This window comes from Arachis hypogaea, chromosome 3, assembly GCF_003086295.3.
Source record: "Arachis hypogaea cultivar Tifrunner chromosome 3, arahy.Tifrunner.gnm2.J5K5, whole genome shotgun sequence".
Taxonomy (NCBI): Eukaryota; Viridiplantae; Streptophyta; class Magnoliopsida; order Fabales; family Fabaceae; genus Arachis; species Arachis hypogaea.
In genome coordinates, this window is record NC_092038.1 from 14,808,329 (window position 1) to 14,831,600 (window position 23,272).

Sequence of the window (23,272 nt, forward strand, 5' to 3'; positions counted from 1 at the left end):
GAAAGAAATTAAGTAATAATAATAATAATAATAATAATAATAATAATAATAATAATAATAATAATAATAATAATAATAATAATAATAATAATAATAATGATAATAATAATAGTAATAATTATAAAAATCAATTTAAATTTTGCTTATTAAAATAATTTTTTATAAATAATTTAAACTAATAGAATAAGTCATAATTAAATTAAACTTTAAAAATTATAAAATTCTATTTAATTATTTTTGTTAAAAATAGTTTTCTTAAAAATAAAATCTCAATATAATATAATAACTCATAAATAATTAATTATTTAATTTTCAGAAATTTGGAGTCTTACAATTGTTAAATGTTCGGTTGAGAATTTTTGCATGCAAAAATATTTTTTCGTTGATTGAATGTTTATCACGTTTTATTCAAATATGAATGGAGTTCGGTTTATTGAAGTTGGTGATTTACACTCACTTGATTATTAAGTGTTCATTTGAGTTCATTTGCATGCAGAAATTATTTTTCTTGCTGATTGAATGTTTATCACGTTTTATTCAATCACTACTTGTGCCTGATTTTACTTTTTGTATCCTTTTCAGGGGTTAATAATATCCCAGATGAAGATTTATACTAGGGCAAAACCCTTGATGGAGGACGGAGAGGGTGTTAAAGCAGAGTATATCAGGCTCAGCGGTCAACGAACAAAATTAACAAAATAAAAGACCAAGTGATTCAGGCATCTGAAGTTATAAGACTCCCCAAGCTATCTGCTGTCTTCTCAAGCCCTTTTTATAAATTCACATATGGCGATATAGATAGTAAATAGGTTGTAGTTTCTTTGACTCGTTGTAATAATTAATACTAATTTGTTTAACTTGTTTAAAAAAACAAACACTTCTTCTTTAATGTATATATGTGAATATTAATGTAAATGTTAATGAAAATCTAATATTAATGTATATATGTGAATGTTAATGAAAAATCTAATGTTAATGTATATATTTGTTAGAACTGTTTGGGCTGCTGTTTTGTTCTAGGTTCACAGTGAATGGATTCAGGGTATTTATCAAATATCAAGAGCACGAAAAACACAAATGAACTGAAATTAATACACTAGATGAACCGAAAAAAGTGTAAATAGCACCATTACAGAAAGCTAATTTGAAAAAATGTTTATATCAGCATTCAGTTTTAGAAACACCTAAACATCAAGAGTCCCTCTCTACTGCATACGATTAGTAGATTCTTAATCTCATCTCCCTTCCGAGTCGTGTTCTTTATTTTGGTAAAAAAATGACAAGTTTGGAATAATCTTTGTAGAACTTTTCAACTTCTTCTAGTGTCTTGAAAGTCATCCCAACCTTTGAGACAAATTGTTCATCCACAACACACTTGGTCTGCATAATGAACCGAACATATTATTAAAATGAAACTATTATATAGTACTAAATGAACGGAATATTGTCCATTACATAAATTCAAATTCGAACAACTGTCTGCATAATAAACCGAACACATTATTAAAGCGAAACAATTATATAGTACTAAATGAACGGAACATTATCCATTATATAAATTCAAATTCGAATAACTGTCTGCATAATGAACCGAATATGTTATTAAAGTGAAACCATTATATAGTACTAAATGAACAGAACATTATCCATTATATAAATTCAAATTCGAACATTGTCTATATATAATCAAATTCGAAAGACCTGCATTTAGAATTCAGAGATTGCATTCCATTCAATTGAATTCAGTTCAATCCAAATTAGAACACCTGCATCTAGAATTTAGCAATTGTATTCAATTCAATTCAATAATGAAAACCTTGTCCGCTTGATTCGATTCAGAAGAATAATTCAAATCGCTCTATTCAACTAATTTGAAGTTAAATCATTCATTGTTTTGATAGGCTATTGAAATCTGAAAACGAAGATGATAAATCCACAAATCGAAGAAGAAAACGAAGAAGAATAGGAAGAAGAACGATGAGCAGCAGAGCAGATCCAAAAATTACAATCAGATCGTTAACGTTGAAGAATGTTTATGTTGAAAAAGAAGCTTTACGTTACGTTAATAGAAGGGGGAGGGGAGCGCGTGTGTATTTCACATAACTTGGAGAGGGGGAGATGCGTTAACAAAAAAGTGTTTGGATGACTTGGTTAAATTTTTTACATAGTTGTATAGCATTGTTGTAAATAAAAATGTATTGGCCTAGAATTTATTTTTATTCATTTTTATTATGGATGATATATTAAGGAATAAGGATGACGTATTAAACATGTGTCTAAGAATCTCTCAACAAGCAAATACACTTTTTATGTCAATTCCTTTCTCGCGCTCAATACTTGCCCATCCGAGTGCAAGGCCAAGATTATCGGTTTTGGCTATGGATACCCGAGGTAAGGTTGCCTTTTGGTGGTAAATGTAGATATCAAAATTACCAATAGAATAAAGATAAAAACAAGTTTTAATGGCATAGAAACATTAAAGGTGGGTAGATGTTGATGATGACGCTTTGTAACAAGGTTCTAAAATAACTTTATTGAACATCTGATAATTCTCTAATCTATCGATCGAGTTCAACATTTTTCTTGTATCCTCTGATACATGGCAGATTATGGATCGGAGGTATATCCTGCATAAGATTTCATCTTTATTATTATTATTATTATTATTATTATTATTATTTTGTTTTATGCTCTGCACGTTGAACTTTAATTTTTGTAAATGCCGATTGATTGTGTTATAGTTAATTCAACATAAATTTCTATAATAATTTTCTTTTAACCTTTCATTTTTAGTTTTTGTTTCTCTTGAAACTTAAAGATTTGCCTCTATTAATATGATGAAACATAATCATGATATATTCTTAATCAAGTTGACAATGTTGGAAAACTTCAATGTCTTTTGAATAATATATATGTGTTTTTCTTATACTTCTCGGAGTAAATGGTAGTGCCATTGATATAAAGTTTGATACAAAGCATGCATGAAGATTGTAATCCCATAAAAGTTGAATTTCGGTCATAAGGACCTTCAGAACTACTTCTGTTTCACATCGATTCATATATGTTTGGTGATATATGTTTCAGGGTTTTCAATGTTATTGAATATTGAAGGAATGGTGTCACTTGACCATGTAAAATATTCTTAATGTTAAGAAGGGATCTTTTATAGACATGGGAAAGCATATTGGGGAGAAAGAATCTGAATTGTCAAGTGCAAGTTCTAGTCATCAAGAAAACCATCCAGGAAGAGTTTGGGGAATTTTTCATGTGATGAAGTATCATCATTGGCGCCATGTGAAAAGAAAGCATTCACACAAAAAGCATGATGATGGAAAACATGAAGCTAGTATGTACACCTTGTATTTCTTTTTTTTCAGCTTTCTTGCATAGGATTTCTTTTCTTTCATCTATGTTTGCCTCTATATTTAAACATATGCTTATCAAGGGGAGTTTCAGGAAAACGGTTGAGTTGTCCCTATGTGATTTCAAAATCACGGATTCAAATCATAAAAATAGTCACTGATTAATTATACTCTCTGAATGTGGTCCTTTCCCTTAAAATTCTATGTTTATGAAAGGAAGTCTTAGAACAACGGTTGAGTTGTCTAAGTAAATTTAAAGTTGTGGATTCAAGTGGAAACATTCTTTGGGTGTGACCCTTTTCCCGATCCTGTGTTAACACGAAATGCTTGTTCATCGGGATGCCACTTTTAATATAAACCTATGTTTATGTATGTGTAATTAGCTATCACAAAGCAAAAATATTTGAGTGACATAGTTTTTCTCTCAAATTATGTTTTAGCCTCATAGATGTTGCAACAATTTCTTTCACTTTCAGGAGATGAAATTCCAGTGACTTCACATGAAATGCCTGAAAATCATGGGCCAATTACAAGACCATCCAATGTATGTAAAGAACAATACCTTTGGTTACGGGCTACTATATTTTGTTTTTCAAAAATAATGATATCTGTTGTGTTGATCTTATATTCACTTTGAATTTCATCGAGCAATTTAGAACATTTACTTTTCTTATAAAGGACACACTGAAAGTAGTATCTCATTGAAACTTTCCTAGGTTGAACAACAAAAGTTAAAGTCCTCTCCACGAAGCAAACATTCTATCAAATCTCGGTTAAAAGCGCTCGTTCAAGAAGAAATATACAGAAAGAAGGGTCAACACAAGCGAAGCTCAACATGTCCATCGAAGTCACAACTAACTCGTGCCGATTCAATGCATCACATGGACGTTGATCCACTCAATGAGGAGTTGCTGACATCTAAGAACCCTAAGGCTAATGGTGATGTAACATGCAATGAAAAATGTTTAGACTGTGGTACTGTGTTTTCTGCTGACACTTTGGAAATGAGTAAGATTCATAAGCATAAGAGACATGACATAGATTCCAGTTCTCCTAATCAAGGTGTTCGAAACGAAAAGCTTAAGTCAATGAATGCAAAGATTCTTACAGCTGATGCTTCACCCCATCTTTTCAAGGATTTTCTTGATGCTTTGGATTTGATGAGCAAAAACAAGGATTCTGTGTTGAAATATATACAGGAACCTGAAGGTTCTCCTTCAATTCCGTCTCCGGTTCATAATAAACAAGATCTCAGAAGCAAATCGAAACGATCAAACTCTGTTTCGTTTCCTCTGCCGGATTCTTCATCAGGAAGTAAGGATTCTAATAAGCCTAGACAGCACAAAATAGAAAATTCTCCACAACGTTCACCGGAGGTTGCTAGCAATGTGAGAATTAAAAGAAATTTCTTGGATCTCAAAAAGAAGATAATGCAAATAATTGAAGAGCGCAAGAAAGAGAAGCATCGCATTGCAATGGATGCTATAGTGGACAAAATCCCTCAAGGAAACAAACCTTCAAAAATTTCAAAAAAGTACACACATGATCCATTGAAAGACCCCGCAATTGATATAGAAGGGAAAGAATCTATGACAAAGAGTTATAGCAATCGTCTCTCTTCTTTTTCCTTTAACAAACGTCCTCAATCTACCATGAGAACTGAATCTCTAAAAGAATCAGCTGGCAGATATTCTCAGCTGTATGAGACTTGTTTCAATGCTGAAGCCAATTGTCCTAAGGCGGCTGACACAATAAAGTTGAAGGCAGAAGAGAAGAGTTCGGTGTTAACGACCCCAAAAACCTTTCAAAGGTTCCATTCATTACCTAACATTACACCCTACCTCAACCAAAGTGATGATTCTTCTCTGTTTCTCTCTGCCCAAAATTCTTTTAGGCAGCGTGATGGCGAAAGCATTTTAAGAAGTTTGAACAATGTTTGTGATTCAGACGGTGAAGTTTTGCTACGAGCTCTAGATGACGATGCAATTCAAGAAAGCATCTTGAATGCTCTTGAACCGAAGAAAACTCTTGTAAGGAGTGAATCAATATCAGAACAAGATGTTGATGCTTCAGGAAACTTGAGTGATAGTGATGGTGCTTCTTGCTCTGAACTAGTTACTGGACATGGAGTAGAATTTCCTCATATGCTTGGAGAAGCAAACTCGGTCTTCTCTTGTGACACCAACTTCATGGAAGACACATTTGATCTTGATAAGTTAAACATATTGGACGGTATATATTTTCTTCTTATTCCTTTCCATTGCAATATACCATTAAAATACTTACATGCTTGTAAATTTATATTTACATGCATGAATAAATATACTTGAAATTAACGATAGAAAGGGTATCATGGTTTTCATAATCAAAGTATAAAAGTTTGTGTAAGGATGATAGTTAAATGAGTCTTATAATAAGAGGTCTTAAAGTGAAATTTGGGGTATACATTTCTCCATCTTGACAGTTCTTCGTTTTCTGATTTTCACTCTGTCATGCCTATATTAGTTTTTCAAAAATGCTATATGAATATAAAAAGTCAGTAATCAAATCAACCATCATTTATTTGTGCTTAAGTACATATGTCGCTTAATTTATTTTTAATCTCTATTTTGTATTTTGATATGTATTCTATATGGATGTGACTGATTTGTTAGTTGATTTTTTATGTACATATAATCTATTCTAAATTTTAGAGGATAACTTTCAAATTGAATTTATTAAAAAAAATATTAGAAGACTAATATTTTTTTTTATCAATATAAACTAACACTTTGGGCCAACATTTTATTTATTTACTATTATAAAATTTAGGATTTAGAAATTTTATCAATATAAGTCGACACTTTGGGCCAACATCTTATTTATTTACTGATGATAAATTTTGTTGGTCGTGTAGCATTGCTATTATTTAAATGAATCTTTTATTTGTTAATTCGATTAACCAAAATATCATATTTTCTTACCTTGCAACTTCTCCAAAATTTCAACCATGGCCTACTGATGGATTGCTATATAACACAGGTGAGCTATTTTATGACACCGAATCAGATCAGCAAGAAGTAGTTGGGAGAGGAGATTACACTCAAAAGTTCCAAACTATAAGTAAGCGCTTCAATTACAAAATTCCATGTGTTGAAGTTGATCCAAGCCATGAAGGTGCATTCAATTACGTGAGAAAGGTGTTGGAGCTCTCTGGTTTCACTGGCTCTGAATCTCTTGAAATGTGGTATTCAGAGAATCAGCCAGTAAATCCTTCAGTTTATGAAGAATTAGAAGGCTGCTTGCTTCTTGATCCTGATTGTTCTGGTAATATTGACAAGGGTGGACAATGTAACCATTTACTTTTGTTTGATATAGTCAATGAGGGGTTGTTGGAGATTTTTGGAAGATCATATTGCTATTACCCTAGATCATTATCTTCACTCTCCCATGTTCATCCATTGCCAGTAGGAGAAAATGTTCTAAGAAAAGTATGGGCACTTATTAGCTGGAACCTTAGATCAACATCTGAGCCTTACCCATCATTGGATTACTATGTGAGTAGAGATCTTGCAAAAGATGATGGGTGGATGAATCTCCAATTTGATTCTGAATGTGTGGCCCTTGAGCTTGATGACTTGATTTTTGATGATCTACTAGAGGAAATTATACGCACTTAGCTTAGCTTAACCTAAGCTTTTTTTTCTTGTTCTTCCCCTTTATACTCTAATGCATCTAATACGATTGTTGGATTTTGATGTAATAGTGAATTATGTTGTACATTTAATTTGTTCATGTGAAATTAGTTTTTCAACAAGAAAACTTAAAGGAAAGGCATATGTATATTAAATCATTAATATTTTACAACTTGATGTTTGATTAGTTCGTACTGTAAAACATGCAAGATTCAATTCACAATTTCACATGTATTGCAAATGTAAATAAAGTTGGATCATATTCACTGCCAGGGGCGGAGACTCTCACTGGGGGAGGGTGAGGGTCTGAGGGAGGGGAGTGGCCTCCAAAATTATAATTTTTGTTAACAAAAAATGAATTTATAGAGATAGTTCCTTTAAATTATATTACACAGCTCCTTTAAAAAAAAAAAAAATTAGTCTCCTTTTCAAATTATAAATACAATTCATTTATAATTTAGTGTAAACCTATAAAAAAAGTTCAAATGTTCTTGTATTATGCTAAGAAAATATTGTAGTCCAATTTATTTAAAAAAGAAAACATAAACTCTCTCTTTCGAATGCACATATTTTTCACTTTTGCAACACCATACACCCATTAACGTTTTATATTCTTCTTCATTGTTTTTTTATCTTTTATTCTTTGAACCATTGGTTCTTGTTTCTTTTTTTTTTTCTGCAAATTAAAAAAAAATTCTAATTCAACAAGTGGTCCCTTACTTTGCTTTTACAAAAAAGTTTCCTTTTCTACTCTTCTTTCTACGTGAAGAGAACAATTAAACCAGCAATCAAGACACATAGTCATACATTTTATATGGATAAATAATAAAATAGATAAAATATATCTTATTTTTTTAATTTAAATAAATTAATTTTATTTTTCAGTTAGTCTTGCTTGATTATTTTTTTTATATTTTTTTATATATGTAGTTATTTACTTAATTTATTATTATTCGTTATGTTTGATATAATTATTCGTTATTTTTTATTACGTTATTTAACTATTTAACTATAATTTTTACTATTGATGCTACAGTGTTAGTATTATTGTTCTAAATTTTAAATATCTTATTTTGAATTGAAATATAAATTTTATATTTCATAAAGATTATAAATTGTAATTTTCATTTTTTGCTAAGTATATTTTTAAGATTTAATTACTCTGTTGGTCCTTATAATTTTACTAATTTTTTAATTATTAGGTCCCTATACATTTTTTTAATTGGATCTCTACATTATTTTATTTTTGTAATTAAGTCCTTTTCATTTCAAAAACGTTAAAATTAATAGAATATGTCTTTCAAAATACATGCGGTCAAACATCTATTTAGTTTTTTAATTATGAATACCTTTAATTTGTAAAGAAATATTCAGTTAACTCTAATATTTTTTATTCTAGAAAGGACCTAACTATAAAATTAAAAGAAGTGTAAAGACCCAATTGAAAGGAAAAAAATATAGGAATCTAATTGAAAATTTAGTAAAATTATAGAGAGCAACAAAATAATTAAATTTATTTTTAAATATAGAAGTTTATTCAGTCACTTAAATTATGGATAAGTTCAAAATCATTGATACATTTTTTATAAGAAGAGATCAAAGAAATAAAGATACTTCTACTATTACTACTCCAACACTTGAGGAGCCATCAAATTTCATTACTTCAAGTTCTCTGTTGAATAGCTCAAAGTGGATGACTTCACTACAAGAAAAAGGCGCATTTGTAACAAAAAATATTATTACAAAACGTCGAAATTTTGAAACAAAAGTTTTTTGTAACAAAAAAATGGTCCATTGTAGTAAGTCCCGTTACAAAAAGTTTTTGTAACGAAAAATGGAATTGTTACAATTCAATAACATATTTTGTAACAATTTTTCCTGATACAAAAAACCAGAAGCCGTTACAAAAATGATAACAAATTTTGATCTTGAAGGTATTTTTCGTGACAGTCAATTTTTTTCTTATCAAAAAATTTTGTTACAAAATGTAACATAATTTTGTAACATTTTTTTCTTTAATTACGAAAGCAAATTAATTATTTTGTAACAACTTTTTTATTACAAATTACATGCATAATTTACTAAATTATTTTTTAAATTAACTAATATATTAACGCTTTTAATAAGCAAGTTTACATGTATATAATATGCAAAAACATACATAAGTCAAACAAGATCCTTTTAGTTAAAATTGTCTTGAAACAAAATAACATTAGCTAGTGAGTACATTAATTAGTTCAACCAAAACATAAAAGTTCTAACATAAAAGTTCAACCAAAACATAAAAGTTCTAACATAGATTAGTGTCTCTATGTATCAAAACATTCTTGAGCCCTCAAGGTAGCATATGGTCACCATTTCAGCACTCCTGTAAATAAGAAAAATCGAAACAAAAAAGTTAGAAACAAGATATAACACTAATTATAATTTTTCCACTAAGTTTTATCCAAAATGTTTAGAAAAATTTCGGCAGAACCTCCCCTAAAACTTGTATATTTCCACCGTCCACGGTTCTAACAAACACAACCAATTCACAACTTGCACCCTTTCAAACAACACAATGCAGTTTAATTGAGCAACCAAATAGGACAACAACCAAATAGTGAATAACAAAACCCGAAGCTTCCAGCTTCCAACAGCCAAAACAGTGAAGCACTTAGCCGGATAATCAATCAATTGAGCTTAGCAACAGTTGAAAACCAAAAGCAATTAAATACCAACTCAATTAATTAATTGAATCAAAGATGAATATTGAAAACAACTTAAAATAAATTCCGGCAGCATTTCAGCAGTAAATTTGCCTATTTCACAATTTTAATCAATCAATTCAAATTCCATATGAATTCTTTGACAGTTAAAAACACAAAAAATCATAATGAATTCATAGGAAGGAAGTAAATAAGCCAATTCTAGCAAGAAAACATGAGGAAACAATTAAAACCAATCCAACCAGCAAGAAGCAGAGCAGCACTCAGCAGAACAGCAATCAATGACCCATCATACAGCACCCAAAACAGTAAAATGAACAAAGGTAATGAATTTAGGCAGCATTCTATTCATTGAAGTCAATAACTATTACACTTGCAAGCAGCAGGGGCATAGCAGTTTATCCATTAATTCAACAGAAAATCAATCAAGTCAAACTAAACGATTTTAGCAACAGATTTATCAATAAAACCAATCTCAGTTCAGCAACCATAATCTATTCCAACACAAGCAACAATAACTCAGCAGCATTTTCTTTCTCATTGAATTTAACAATCATTCAATAAGCAAGCAATAAGGGAGAAAAATCAACAGCAACCAACAGCAAGTATAGAGCAGCAATAACAACTTAATATGAGAAATTATTCAACAACAAATGCACACACAAATACAAGGATTACTTAAATGACTCATCATGCTTATCCACATAAGTATGCAGTGAAACCACTTACCGTTTCACTTAAGAGGCTTGTAACAACAGCTTTTTTATCAACTTCTTTCTCATTCTCCCTTTCAGGCTCACTGTTAGTACTGGTAGGAGGTGGAAGTGCTGAAGCACCAAACATGGCTTCGTCATGAGCAGCTTGGATTTGTTCCTCCCTTCTTTCCTTGATAAGAAAATGGATTCGATCTATGTTTAGTCTTCCATACATAGATGATGCATGTATGTTAACAAGGAACAAAACTGACTATTCATGAATATAATAAGAGGAATATACCTCTATTTTAGAATACTGGAAACTCTGGCCAATTTGCTTGACCAAGGAAGCATCATCTTCAGCCACTGCAGATAGGTGGGCAAATACAATCAGCTCAATTAAGTTTCAGGTTTCAAGCCAAATCCCAAACCATTACTCACTATCATTTATAAGAAAAAATATCATTGGCATTCAATAATTAAAAGAATCACCATGACTAAGCAATGAACAATTAAAATCAGTAAGTATTGGTGGTATTAACAAGCACACAACAACAGTACTCAACATTGGATCAATTAAAAATGAAATTTACATTATTAGAAAAACATAGGAAGACTAAAAAAATTGTCCATTTTAAAACAGATTGTATTTGCAATGAAGAAATCTGGGTAAATTTATTTAGAATAATGAATTTGGCAAACAAGTCCAACCTTCAACTTCCTCATCTTCAAGAGGTGTATCCTTGTCAAACTCAAATCACTTCCAGCCCTTGCCTTTTTCTAAGTCTTAAGCAGCTGCATTAAAAGATATCCCACGAAATCAAGTTAGTACAACATGTATAAACAAGCACACTTGCACACCGTGCAGTTTTTTGAATCAAATCCTTTTTCCATGATATGTTGATGTTTTGCAGTTCCCAAATTTCATCTCATCATTCTTCTCATGATTTTCATTGCCATCTATATGGAGTCCACATGGCCCATCAACAAGGAATGTTGCGAAAAACGTACAATCCTATCCAACTCACCGAATAGAAGCAAGTTTTACTTTTGTAGCTGTAACTAATATTGTTCGATTTCCATTATTATGGAGCTATCCATTTATGATTTTTAGTACTTGTTCAGATTTCTATGCAACCATTATATTAGCATCTATTGTAATAAGAATGATTTTTAGTACTTGTTTTTTGTTCAGTACTTAAATTTATACACACATTAGTTAAGACGAAATGCATATCCAGCATATGCCAGCAAGACCCCATTATGGAATCTTAACCAAATCTCCTTGTATCTTTCCGTTAGTACCATTCAGATTTTGTGAATACTAATAGCAAGTTCTATGTATAGCTATTGTACCAATTATTTATTTTCTGAAGAAAGCAACAATACGATCCGTTTTTCCTATTCTCTTCTACTTCTTCTGTTTCAAATTTTAATTTACTTATTTCATTAAATATCATAAGAAACACCACTTAACAAAGAGATAGATATAATCCAATATAGGTTAGAGATATGTGATTACTAGACAACGAAACTAAGTTATATTGGATAATCATTACCCTCTTGGCCTAACTAACCTTCAAAATGGAAATCAAAGAAATTTCTAACTTATAACATGTGCAAAAACTTGTTTGAAATATTATTAACTTATTTTAATCTCAATCTTTAAAGTAGGATAACAGGGCCGTGCCTCAATTTTTACATTGTTTTCAAAATTAGAACCATAACAACGAATTCCAACAAATAAATCAAAATTTACAAACAAACCTAAAAAAAAATCCTAAGGAATCAAAACAAAGAATTTGCAAGTTTCAACAAGTAAACACAATTTACAAACATAATTAAATAAATTAAAACCTAAAGCTTGAAAATTTTAAAAATCATAATAAACAAGAAATCAGAACAAAAAATGAACAAGTGATTTGCAAGTTTCAGCAAGTAAACACAATTTACAATCAGAATTAAATAAATAAAAACCTAAGGCTTGAAAATTTTAAAAATCATAATAAAAGAAAATCAAAATCAGAGGAGAGAACGCCCTTACCGGCAGTGAATCTCGGTGAGGCAACGCTATTTTCTGGCGACAGGGGCTCAGTGACGCAACCCCTAACAGCAGTGATGACGATGACTCCACGAACGGCAACTGGGCACAGCAGCACGAACATCGCCTCCTCCTTCTTCCTCGGTCTTCCTCCCTCCACGCCTTTGTCTCTCCTGCGCATCCTCAACATCGTCCGTGAAGGGAGATGCGACGGCGATGGAAGCTGTGACCCGCTCGAGATGAAGACGACTAAGACGGTGGCTTCCCTCGACGATAGTAGAACGCGAACTGACGGCGGCGATGGAGGCACAGCGACATTCCTTCATCGAGCAGCTCTTCCTCTCGCTCAACGTCTCCCCCTTCCTGACGGCGACACGATGGCGTGGTGGCAGTGCCCACTGGCACCGTCCTCCCTCTTCCCCCTCTCTTTCTCTTGCTCTTTGATTCCAACTTTCCCCTTTCTTTTCCTTTTTTTTTCTCTCCGTTCTTCCCTTTCTCTTGCTGTATGTGTGTATTTTTGTGTTGTTAGTGTGTATTTGAGGACTTGGTGGTGTGACGGCTGGAAGGGTTTAGAGTTAGGGTGAGTGAAGGTGAGTGAGTAAGTGTGGGTTGAGTTGGGGTAAAATTAGGATTAGGATTTTTAATTTGATAATTAAAGTTTGTTTTTTAAAAAAATTAAAATTAGATATTTTTAGATAAATTGAGATTTAGTAATTTTAATTAAATTAGACTATACAGTATTAACTATTAAGTATTTATGAAAATTATATAAGTTTTAATTAATTTTAAATTCAGAAATTTCATTACTTTGATTTAATTATTTTTTGATAAATAATAATTTGAAAATAAAATCATGAATTAATTATAATAAATTATTTATTTTTTAACAACAAAAAATTTTAAAGGTTTAATAATGAAAAGTGAAAGTGAGGGTTAGAATTAAGGTTTTTATTTTTTATATTTGTTTTTATTTTCTAATTTTAACTATTTTTATTTATATTTAACACTTAATTTTTTTAATTTAAAAAATTAATTTTTAGTCAATATTTAAGATTGGTTATTAGTAAAAATTATATATTAGTTTTATAAAAAATATTAAATAATATATACCATTTTTAAAAATTAATCATTTAATCTTTAATTTTTGTATAAAAAATAATTAATTAATACAAATAATATTTTAAAAAATTAAAATTTTAAATGAAAATAAAATTATCTTAAAGATTTTAATATTTTAAAATAATTTTTTTAGTTACAAAAATTCTTGTATTTTGTGACAAATAAATAACTTGTTACAAACAGTATTGAATTTTGTGACAAATTAATTTTTTGTTATAAAATAATTAGAGTTTTTGAAACAAATAGATATTTTGTTACAAAATATTTTGAACTTTTGCAACAACTTCATCTTTTGTTACAAAATATTATAAAAATTTACAACAAAACACCGGATTATTACAGAAGCCAATATAATTTGTAACAAGAAAATCAAATCGTTACAAAATAACAAAACGTTTTGTAACAAATTATATTGTTGTTACAAAACATTATTATTATGTAACAATCACTAATTTTTGTTACAAAAAAATAATTTTTGTAACAATTTTAAATTTGTTACAAAATTTTTGTTACAAATGTTCCATTTTCTTGTAGTGCTTCTTCCTAATCAATTGGATGTTTTTCATTTGGAAAAAGACGTTGGAATCGACCAATGATTTAAAAATTTTCTCCAAATCAAAGAGATAAAATTCTTTGAGTTTATATTAAAGTTGGGCTAAATCAACCAATTCTTGATAACTATCCATTTTCTAGTGATAAAAATCATGTCGCTTTCCAGTTTCATGGTTTAAAATTTTTCCATCTTAATTAGAATATTTTATAAAAGATGACGCCATATATTATTTTGCATACTTTTCTTTTGCTAAAAAACCTTCAATCAATACCGATTCAAATATGCTTTTAGCTTTAATATATTTTTGTAAAATATTTGATTGAAGTTATATATTTAGCTTTTATTTAATATTTATTATTAGAAATAGAAATATAAAATATTTTAAGAAAATTATTAAACCTAAACCCCTAAATAAGTAGTCTAGCTCTGCTCCTACTAGCATACACTAGCACATTTACTCACATGAATAAAAAAAGAAAAACAAAAAAAGTGAAACCCACAAGATATTATTTACTTTTTCTGTGTATATGTACACTCTAACTCTATTAAAAGAGAGATTAAAGTTGAGAGATAAAGATTAAAAGATATAAATTAAAAAATTGAGATTAAATTAAATCTCTGTATTATATTTAATATAAAATATATAAGATTGAGTTATGTTTTAGTATTCTATTTAGTTCAAGATAAATATGATTATGAAATAAGAATACTTGCTAAAATATTTTTAGTTATTAAAAAAATATTATTAAAATTTTAGTCTTTGTTTGAAAGAATTGAAAATTTGTGTCCAAAACTATAATTTTAATTCCAATCTCTAACCACCAAATATAATATTAAATTTCAGTTATATATATATATATATATATATACACCTGCAAAGATACTCCGACATCCAAGTCAAAGAGTTAATGAGGTAGAGTTTACGTGTGCAAGGTGAAATTGATCATACCTAGGGGAGTGATGGGACTCCCCTTTTATAGTATTGTCGAGTTATCTTATCTGGTAGGGGAGGTCTGATGACATATCATCTTAAGCGATTTTCAAAGTTTTTTTTATTTATTTTCATCGGATTTAATCAAATTTCTTATGTTTTCTAAAAGAATTTAATATATAATCAAATATTTGGAGTTGGGATAGTATTTTTATGTTTTCAGAAGTTTTGGGCTAAAAAATTAGCAAGAATAAAGGCTTTTCAAAGAAAAATATAAAAGCAGCAAAAGCGTTGTCCAAGGAATAGAAGCGTGCCCTAAGAAGCGGAAGTAAAGCACGCACGCCTAATGGACAACACGCACGCTTGGCAAATGGGGCTCCATGCCCGGCGAACTCCCATGCATGCTTCATCCATGCTTGACGGCCTATGCTCCACGCTTGGCATGCCTTCTCTCCTGGGAAGGTGAATTTTGGAATTTTTATCCAATTTTCTCTAATACAAGTCCGAATTAAACAGAATAACAACCTTCAAGAAGCACAATTAAAGCCCAAATTTAATGATCCACATCATTAGAGGCCATAATCACATAAAAAATATTAAAAACTCTAGAAGCTAAGATTAGTTATTAATTCTTTCTAGAAATATAAGATATTCAATTGTTAGATTGGATTTGAATCATTGTTTTGAATTTTGAATTTACAAGTTAGTAATTAGTTAGCTTATCTTTTTATCTGAAAGATAATATTAGAACAGTTATCTTGTCTTCCTTTCCAAAAGATAAGATTATTTTAGTTTGAATTTAAATTCTAAAATTGGGATATAAATAAGTAAACATAGTTCACAGAGAGGGAATCTAGCTCTTTCGCCATCTCTTTTCATTGTTTTCTTTCCTTTTCTATGGGTAACTAATGTAATACCCTATTACCCTAAACCGACCTCATGCCATAAAGCAAAAGATAACAAAGTGTCAAGATAATTCTAAAGCTCGTACTATATATATATATATATATATATATATATATATATATATATGAAGAAATAGTAATAATACTAGAAGCACGATAAAGAATTACAGCTCAAAATAAAAACAAAAAGGCGCAAAGCATTCACTTAATAACAGTAAGTGTAAGGCGCAAGATACAACATAATACAATAGTAATCAAGATAGATATATAAGTATGATATTCAAAAGAGCTCTAGTTGTAGTCCACAGAATTTAGGCTGACATACATACAAACAATACAGAATTTTTGAGTTAAAACAGCATATACAACTTATCTCTCAAGTCAAGCCTTTAAGGCAACGAAGATACAAAAGTGAGAGTATATATATGACAAAGTAATCCAAAATGCAAAAGGTGATGAAAGATCCTCCACTCCGTCACCATCTCGTAACTCACCAAGGTGGGTTACGACCTGCATCTGAAAAACAACAACATATGGAATGAGAATCGGAGGTACTTAGTATGTTAACAATATCCAGTAATGTAAGATATAAGGTTCCAGGATGCTGAAGGCAATATTAGAAATTCACATCAAGCATAGATTCAAACTTATAAAATAATTTAATAAAGTCCTTAAATAGGTCATCTAACTTAGGGAAAATTCTAAACTATTGATAACATTGCTGTCCCACAACCTCCGCCAACCTAACCTCCCTGTGATCCCATCGCCATCACCTACCGAGTCTCCTTAATCCCAGTAGAAAACACAAGTAAGGGTATACAAGTAATACACAATTAATTTTCATATATAGCAAGTAAATCAAGAAGCAAGTAACCATGTTATACATTTAGCCAATATAGGCAAGTAAACAAAGGAAGCAACCAGATAGAAAATGTACATGACAAATGCATATCCTATTGGCGGTGATATCACATTGTCGGTACAACTGCCAACCCGACACATTCGCATGGGTATGTCACCTTTCGGTCACGAATATAAATGGGTACTCTCCCCAGGGATATAGTGCCTAACTCACTCTTGTGACTCGAATGTATGTGAGCGGGATACTTTACCACAGTCCCCACATCTCAGCGTAAGCGGGACTAACCCCTGCACTTACGCCTACATTTCAGCGTAAGCGGGATGAAATCCGGCCCATATGCCTACCATATAGCATCTCATCAATATCCGCATAAAACAGTATTCAATAATTTCCTCATTCACCTCTGAGTCCTAGACTCGTCATAGCCATCATTAATCCTTGATTTCACAAGTTATCGTTAACTTTTAAGTTCTCAAAATCATCACCAATATATCACTTCACCGGTCCACTCACAACTTCAGAAACCTAAGTCTCCATCTTCTAAACTTATACAGAAATTCACGAATTTAAGTCATTAACTCATCTTTATTAGTCTTAGGGCCTAATTACTAGTTAGTAATTTTAAACGGTAATTAAAGAACTTTAGAAAGCTAGAGAACCCTTGAAAAGGGAAGAAAATAACTTTTCAGCAAAACAGGGGTCATGCGTACGCATGCCCTGTCCCCTATACGCATGAGTTGAAATTTCGGCGTCTGCGTACGCAACACCCTGTTCACGTACGCGAGATACTTCAAACAGAAAAGGATGTTCACGTCGCATGTTAAAAGTCGCGTACGCATGCCTTGAAAATACATGATCGCGTATGCATGGTAGTTCCCGTGTACGCGAGACCCCATGACAGTGGAGAATGCTCGTGTCACGTGCACAGGTTTGTGTATGCATGCTGTATTAGACTTAAAAAAATTTTAAAGCTGCAAAATTTTAGATTTTTGCACCAAACTTCAAACGCACATAACTTTCTAGTTTTAAAATATTTTTCATTCGTTCTTTGAACGTCTTAAAGCTCTTGGACCCAAATTTCATAAAAATCTAGTTTCATAAAAAATGGGGTCTGGAAGCCAAATTAAGGTTTTACACAAAATTATCAAAGTTCTCTACTTTCCAAATTTCAAAGCCAAACCAAATCAAAACCTACTCAATTTCATCACAAAATACTTCCACACACTACACTTTACTATTCCATTGTATCATAATCACTTCAACAACTATTCCACTCAATTTTCCCACCATAATCCAACAAAATCAATAATTCCAAATCAATATTTCAATATCAACAATTTGCACAATTAGATCCCTCATATACATCCTTCATCAACATACAACATTATCACATCACTACCATAATATCACAATCATTATATAACAATTATCATCCTCATGTCGAACCACATGCAACTCATATAACCTCATTATAATTTATATATCACATACATAATCTAATCAACCATTTATTCAATTCAATTCAATCTTAAGGTCAACTAGCCTAAGTGTCACGAAACATTACATATTACATAGAAAAAACCAAAACCTTACCTTGCCGATTCTCAATATGCACAAAATCACCAAATTTGATTTCAACAAGCCTCCAATCACCAACACCACTTTCAAAGTCACCAAATATCAAGCTATACATAACAATATCACTAAAATTAATACCTAGAATACACAATATACCAAACCATGAGGATTTTGGAGAAACCCTACCTTAATCATAGAAATTGGGAATGAAACTCAATGATTTCTCACTATTTGGTTGGCACCTAAACAACTAAATCACAAAATTTCACTCAAAAACCAAACCTTAAATTCGAAATTCACTTAGGGCAGAGAAAGTGAGTATGAAACTCGAAAACTTACCAAGAAAAAATTCTTAGAACTTACTAGCTCGGCAAGAGCTTGGCGTAGCCACAAACGGAACGTAAGTTGGGTTGTATATATGTTAGGCTTGGGCCCAACTTGTGCCCGGTCCAACTTGTTAGCATTTTTAGCCTATTTGGCCCAATTTCGGGCCAAACCTTTAGAATTAGCATCCGATTTTCAACTTTAATTATTTTCCTAAGTTTTTCTACAGTTTTTATTATTCTCATGCAATACCGGACAAATTTAAGCCGGTACTGTCGGCTAATTTACCGGTACGTATTTTTACATAAATTTCACAGAAAATTTCATTTTCCAACTCGAAAACCTCTACTGAATTCAAATCTCACTTCTAAATTTTTAAATTAAGACTACTAAATTTTTGACCAAATCCGGGCAATTATTTAATTATTATTTTATGTTAATGAATCGGTTAATTATTTCTAGTTCTTACATCATCCCCACTAAATTAGAAAATTTTCACCCAAAATTTAATGATTACTTGAGAATAACTCTGGATAATCCTTCCACATTTCTGACTCTAACTCCTAAGTGTGGTATTTTACTCCAGCTCTCTTCCAAGCCACCTTCACCAGCAAAACTTCCTTTCCACGGCGCTTCTTTACACTAGTGTCATCAATTCTCGCTGGTGTGGCTTGAAACGTCAAGTTCTCCTTCAACTCAATCGACTCGGGCTCTAACACATGAGCCGTATCCGATGTATACTTACGGAGTTGTGACACATGGAATACGTCATACAGGTTAGAAAAATGCGGTGGCAGAGCTACTTTATATGCCACTGGCCTGACTCGTCTCAAGATCTCAAAAGGTCCAATGAATCTCGGATTCAACTTCTTTGTCTTAATTGCCCTTCCAATCCCAGTTATCAGAGTAACCCTTAGAAATACTTGCTCACCCACTTCAAATTTCAACGGTTTTCTTCTCGGATCCTTATAACTGTTCTGTCGGCTCTGTGCAGTTAAGATTCAGGCCCTAATCTGTTTGATCTTCTCAGTGGTCTCTGCTACCAAATCCAGTCCCAACAAACTTGCTTCACCAGCTTCATACCAACACAATAGAGATTGGTACTTCTGTCCATACAAAGCCTTATACAGAGCCATTTCAAAGCTCGCATGAAAGATGTTGTTGTACACAAACTCCACCAATGACATGTAATGGTCCTGAATTTCCAGTTGATCTAACACACGCCCTTAGCATATCTTCCAACGTCTGAATAGTTCTTTCCGACTGTCCATCCATTTGCAGATGATACGTCGTGCTGAGACATAGTCTCATACCAAAAGCTCTTTGGAAAGCTCCCAAAACCTCGAACTGAATCGGGGATCACGGTTTGACACTATGCTTGATGGGACCCGTGCAATCTCACTACCTCGTTAATATACAACCTCCCGAACTCCTCCAATGAGTAGTTCATCCGTATCGACAGAAAGTGAGTGGACTTAGTCAATCGATCTACGATCACCCAAACTGCATCAAAATATGCTCTCGTCCTTGGTAATCCTAACACGAAGTCCATTGCAATTCCTTCCCACTTCCACTGAGGAATCTCAAGTGGTTGTAGCATTTTCGAAGGTCGTTGGTGCTCTATCTACACCTTCTGACACGTCAGACACTTAGACACAAGTGTAGCTAGATCACCCTTCATCTCAGGCTACCAAAACATCTTCTTCAAATTGTAATACATCTTCGTACTTATTGGATGAATAGAGAATCTTCTATTATGCGCCTCCTTCAAGATATCTTGTCGCAAATTCCCAATATTCGGCATGTAAATCCTACCCTTGTACTTCCATATTACGTTTCTTTCATATGAAATTTCCCACCGTTTTCCTTTCTGAATTGTCGGCAACACCTTCTATAATTCCTGATCATCTTGTTGAGATTTTAGAATTTCAGCCTTGAAGTCACTAGAGATTTGCAGTTGGTTCAGGCATACACTCCCATCAAATTTTCCGACACTTAGTCTCAAATCCCCAAACTTACTCACCAACTCCTCTTTCTTAATCGTCATCCAAGTGACTGTCAATGATTTTTGATTCAATACATCCGCTACAACGTTCGTCTTCTCGGGGGTGATAACTTAACTCAAAGTCATAATCTTTTGGTAGCTCCATCCACCTCCTTTGACGCAAATTGAGCTCCTTCTGATCAAAGATATACTTGAGACTCTTGTGATCAGAAAAGACTCTAAACCTCACTTCGTACAAGCAGTGCCTCCGAATCTTCAATGAAAACATGACTACCGCCGATTCCAAGTCATGAGTTGGGTAATTCACTTCATGTGGTCTTAGCTGACGCGAAGCGTAAGCTACCACATTCCGGTGTTACATTAACATACAACCCAAGCCTTTCAACGATGCGTCACAGTAAACCTCAAATAGTTTGCGTGGTTCAGGTAGAGTTAAAATTGGCACTGAAGTCAACTTCTCTTGTAAAGTCTGAAAACTTTATTCAGACTTGGACATCCACACAAACGATGTCTCTTTCCTTGTTAACTTAGTCATCGGTAGAGCAATTTGTGAAAATCTATTAATAAATCTGCTCTAATACCCGGCTAACCCTAAGAAGCTTCTTACCTCAGTTGCTAACATCAGTCTCTCCCATTCTATTACTGCCTCAACCTTTGAAGGATCCACTGCTATCCCTCATTTACATACCATGTGACCTAAGAATTTCACCTCCTCTTTCCACTCCTTCAGGATTTGAAATACAATTCTCAGGTGCTCTTCATGCTCTTCCATAGTCTTTGAGTAAACCAAAATATCACCTATGAACACCACCACAAACTTATCCAAAAAAGAACGAAATACTCTGTTCATGTAATCCATGAATACAGAAGGTGCATTCTTCAACCCAAAGGACATCACCGCGTATTCATAGTAACCATAACGTGTTCTAAACGCAATTTTTGGGATATCATCCTCTTTCACCCTAATCTGATGGTAACTAGATCTTAAATCAATCTTCGAAAACACTCCAGCTCCTTGCAACTGATCCATTAAGTCATCTATCCTCGGCAACAGGTACTTGTTCTTTATAGTTACTTTGTTCAACTGTTGGTAATCCACGCAAAGTTGCATTCCTTCATCTTTTTTTTTTCACTAATAAAACTGGCACTCCCCACAGAGATACACTCTGTCAAACGAACCTCTTGTTCAGAAGCTCTTCTAACTAAGTTTTAAGTTCTTCCAGCTCTATCGAAGCTATTTTGTATGGAGAAATGACATTGGTCCAGTTCCCGGCACCAAGTCTATCGCGAATTAAATTTTTCTTTGAGGTGGAAATTTGGAAATATCTTCAGGAAATACTTTAGGAAACTTCCTAACTATCGGAATTTGATCTAACTTCTATTCATTACCTAACGAATTCGCAGCCAAAACCATATAACCCTGACATTCTTCCCTACTACAGCTCACCAACACAGAGTTCAGGTAATAATCCTCAGCTACTACAGCTCCTCCTTCTCCTTCCGACATAAAGTGAATCGATCGTTCAAAACAATCCAACAATACTCGATTCTTTGAAAACTAGTTAAACCCCAAAATCATCTCCAACTCAACCATCGACAAACAGATTAAGTCATGAACAAAGTTTCTATCCTCAATATTGAAAGATATTTGCCTACAACCTGATCTAGTCACAACCGTCTGATACAGGGTATGCACATGCAAATCAAAAGCTAATTCTGACATTCTCAATCTTAGTTCCTCAACCTTATCAAATGCAATGAATGAATGCGCCACTCTAGTATCATACAATGCAACCAATGTCTTTTCACCAAATAAACATTTACTTCTCATCAAAAGATCTGCCTTAGAAGCATCACTAGTGTTCACAGCAAACACTCGACCTTGGGGTAAAGTTCTGACCTGCATTCAAATTCTTCCTACGAGGGCAATCCTTTGCAATGTGTCTAGGCAGTCTATAGACAAAATAGGCACCTCTTCCTCTCGCCTGGTGGTACTAATTATAAGTGGGTCTTCTAATGCTTCCTTAATGTTGAAGGTGTTGAGGTGCGTGTCCACCCTTCTTGGCTAAAAGTACTTGCCTCGGCCTCTGTTGTTGTTTCCTCCTCGGGTATCCCTTGCTAGTGCTACCTTCTTTGCACAATCCTCCATAACCCTTGCCTTGATAACAAGCTCAAAAAATATCCGAATCTCCAAAGGAGCCACAACAGTCATGATGATGTTCTCCCTCAAACCTCCTTGGTACTTTATGCATTTCCAACTCTCATAGGACTTCAGGGCACCCTGACACACTCTAGAGAACCTACACCTCAAATCTGCTTGTGTACTCGGCCACGGATAATGAGCTTTGCGTCAGCTACATAAGCTCTAACTACCTAGCTTCCCTTACTGATTCCGGGAAATAGTTTTTGTAGAAGGCCGTCTAAAATACGTCCCAAGGAATGTCGACATTCTGAAGTTGTAGTAATCGGCATTCTCCTTGCCACTAATGTTGAGTCTTTCCTAAAAGTTAGTATG

The 23,272-nt window shown here is 32.6% G+C and overlaps 2 protein-coding genes and 1 long non-coding RNA gene across 4 annotated transcripts; 1 reads left to right on the forward strand and 2 right to left on the reverse strand.

The window, feature by feature from the left end:
• Window positions 1–2,310: 2,310 nt before the first annotated feature.
• On the forward strand, window positions 2,311–7,169 carry LOC112789635 (uncharacterized). 2 transcript variants are annotated; one of them, XM_072232428.1, is made up of 5 exons: window positions 2,311–2,391; window positions 3,085–3,346; window positions 3,839–3,906; window positions 4,079–5,594; window positions 6,384–7,169. In XM_072232428.1, exons 2-5 carry the CDS (start codon window positions 3,172–3,174, stop codon window positions 7,019–7,021), a joined length of 2,397 nt encoding a protein of 798 aa, XP_072088529.1. In that variant the 5' UTR covers window positions 2,311–2,391; window positions 3,085–3,171; the 3' UTR covers window positions 7,022–7,169. The 2 variants fall into 2 exon arrangements, with proteins under 2 accessions (XP_072088529.1, XP_025687385.1); XM_025831600.3 differs by lacking the exon at window positions 2,311–2,391 and adding an exon at window positions 2,423–2,620.
• A 2,029-nt stretch (window positions 7,170–9,198) lies between these two features.
• On the reverse strand, window positions 9,199–13,096 carry LOC112789636 (uncharacterized). The gene is made up of 5 exons (XR_003196331.3): window positions 12,484–13,096; window positions 11,151–11,234; window positions 10,741–10,805; window positions 10,474–10,629; window positions 9,199–9,404 (listed from the first exon to the last, which is right to left on the reverse strand). It is a non-coding gene; the product is annotated as an uncharacterized lncRNA (long non-coding RNA).
• A 9,219-nt stretch (window positions 13,097–22,315) lies between these two features.
• On the reverse strand, window positions 22,316–22,969 carry LOC112773298 (uncharacterized). Its single transcript, XM_025818383.1, has 2 exons — window positions 22,886–22,969; window positions 22,316–22,657 (listed from the first exon to the last, which is right to left on the reverse strand). Exons 1-2 carry the CDS (start codon window positions 22,967–22,969, stop codon window positions 22,316–22,318), a joined length of 426 nt encoding a protein of 141 aa, XP_025674168.1.
• Window positions 22,970–23,272: the final 303 nt, after the last annotated feature.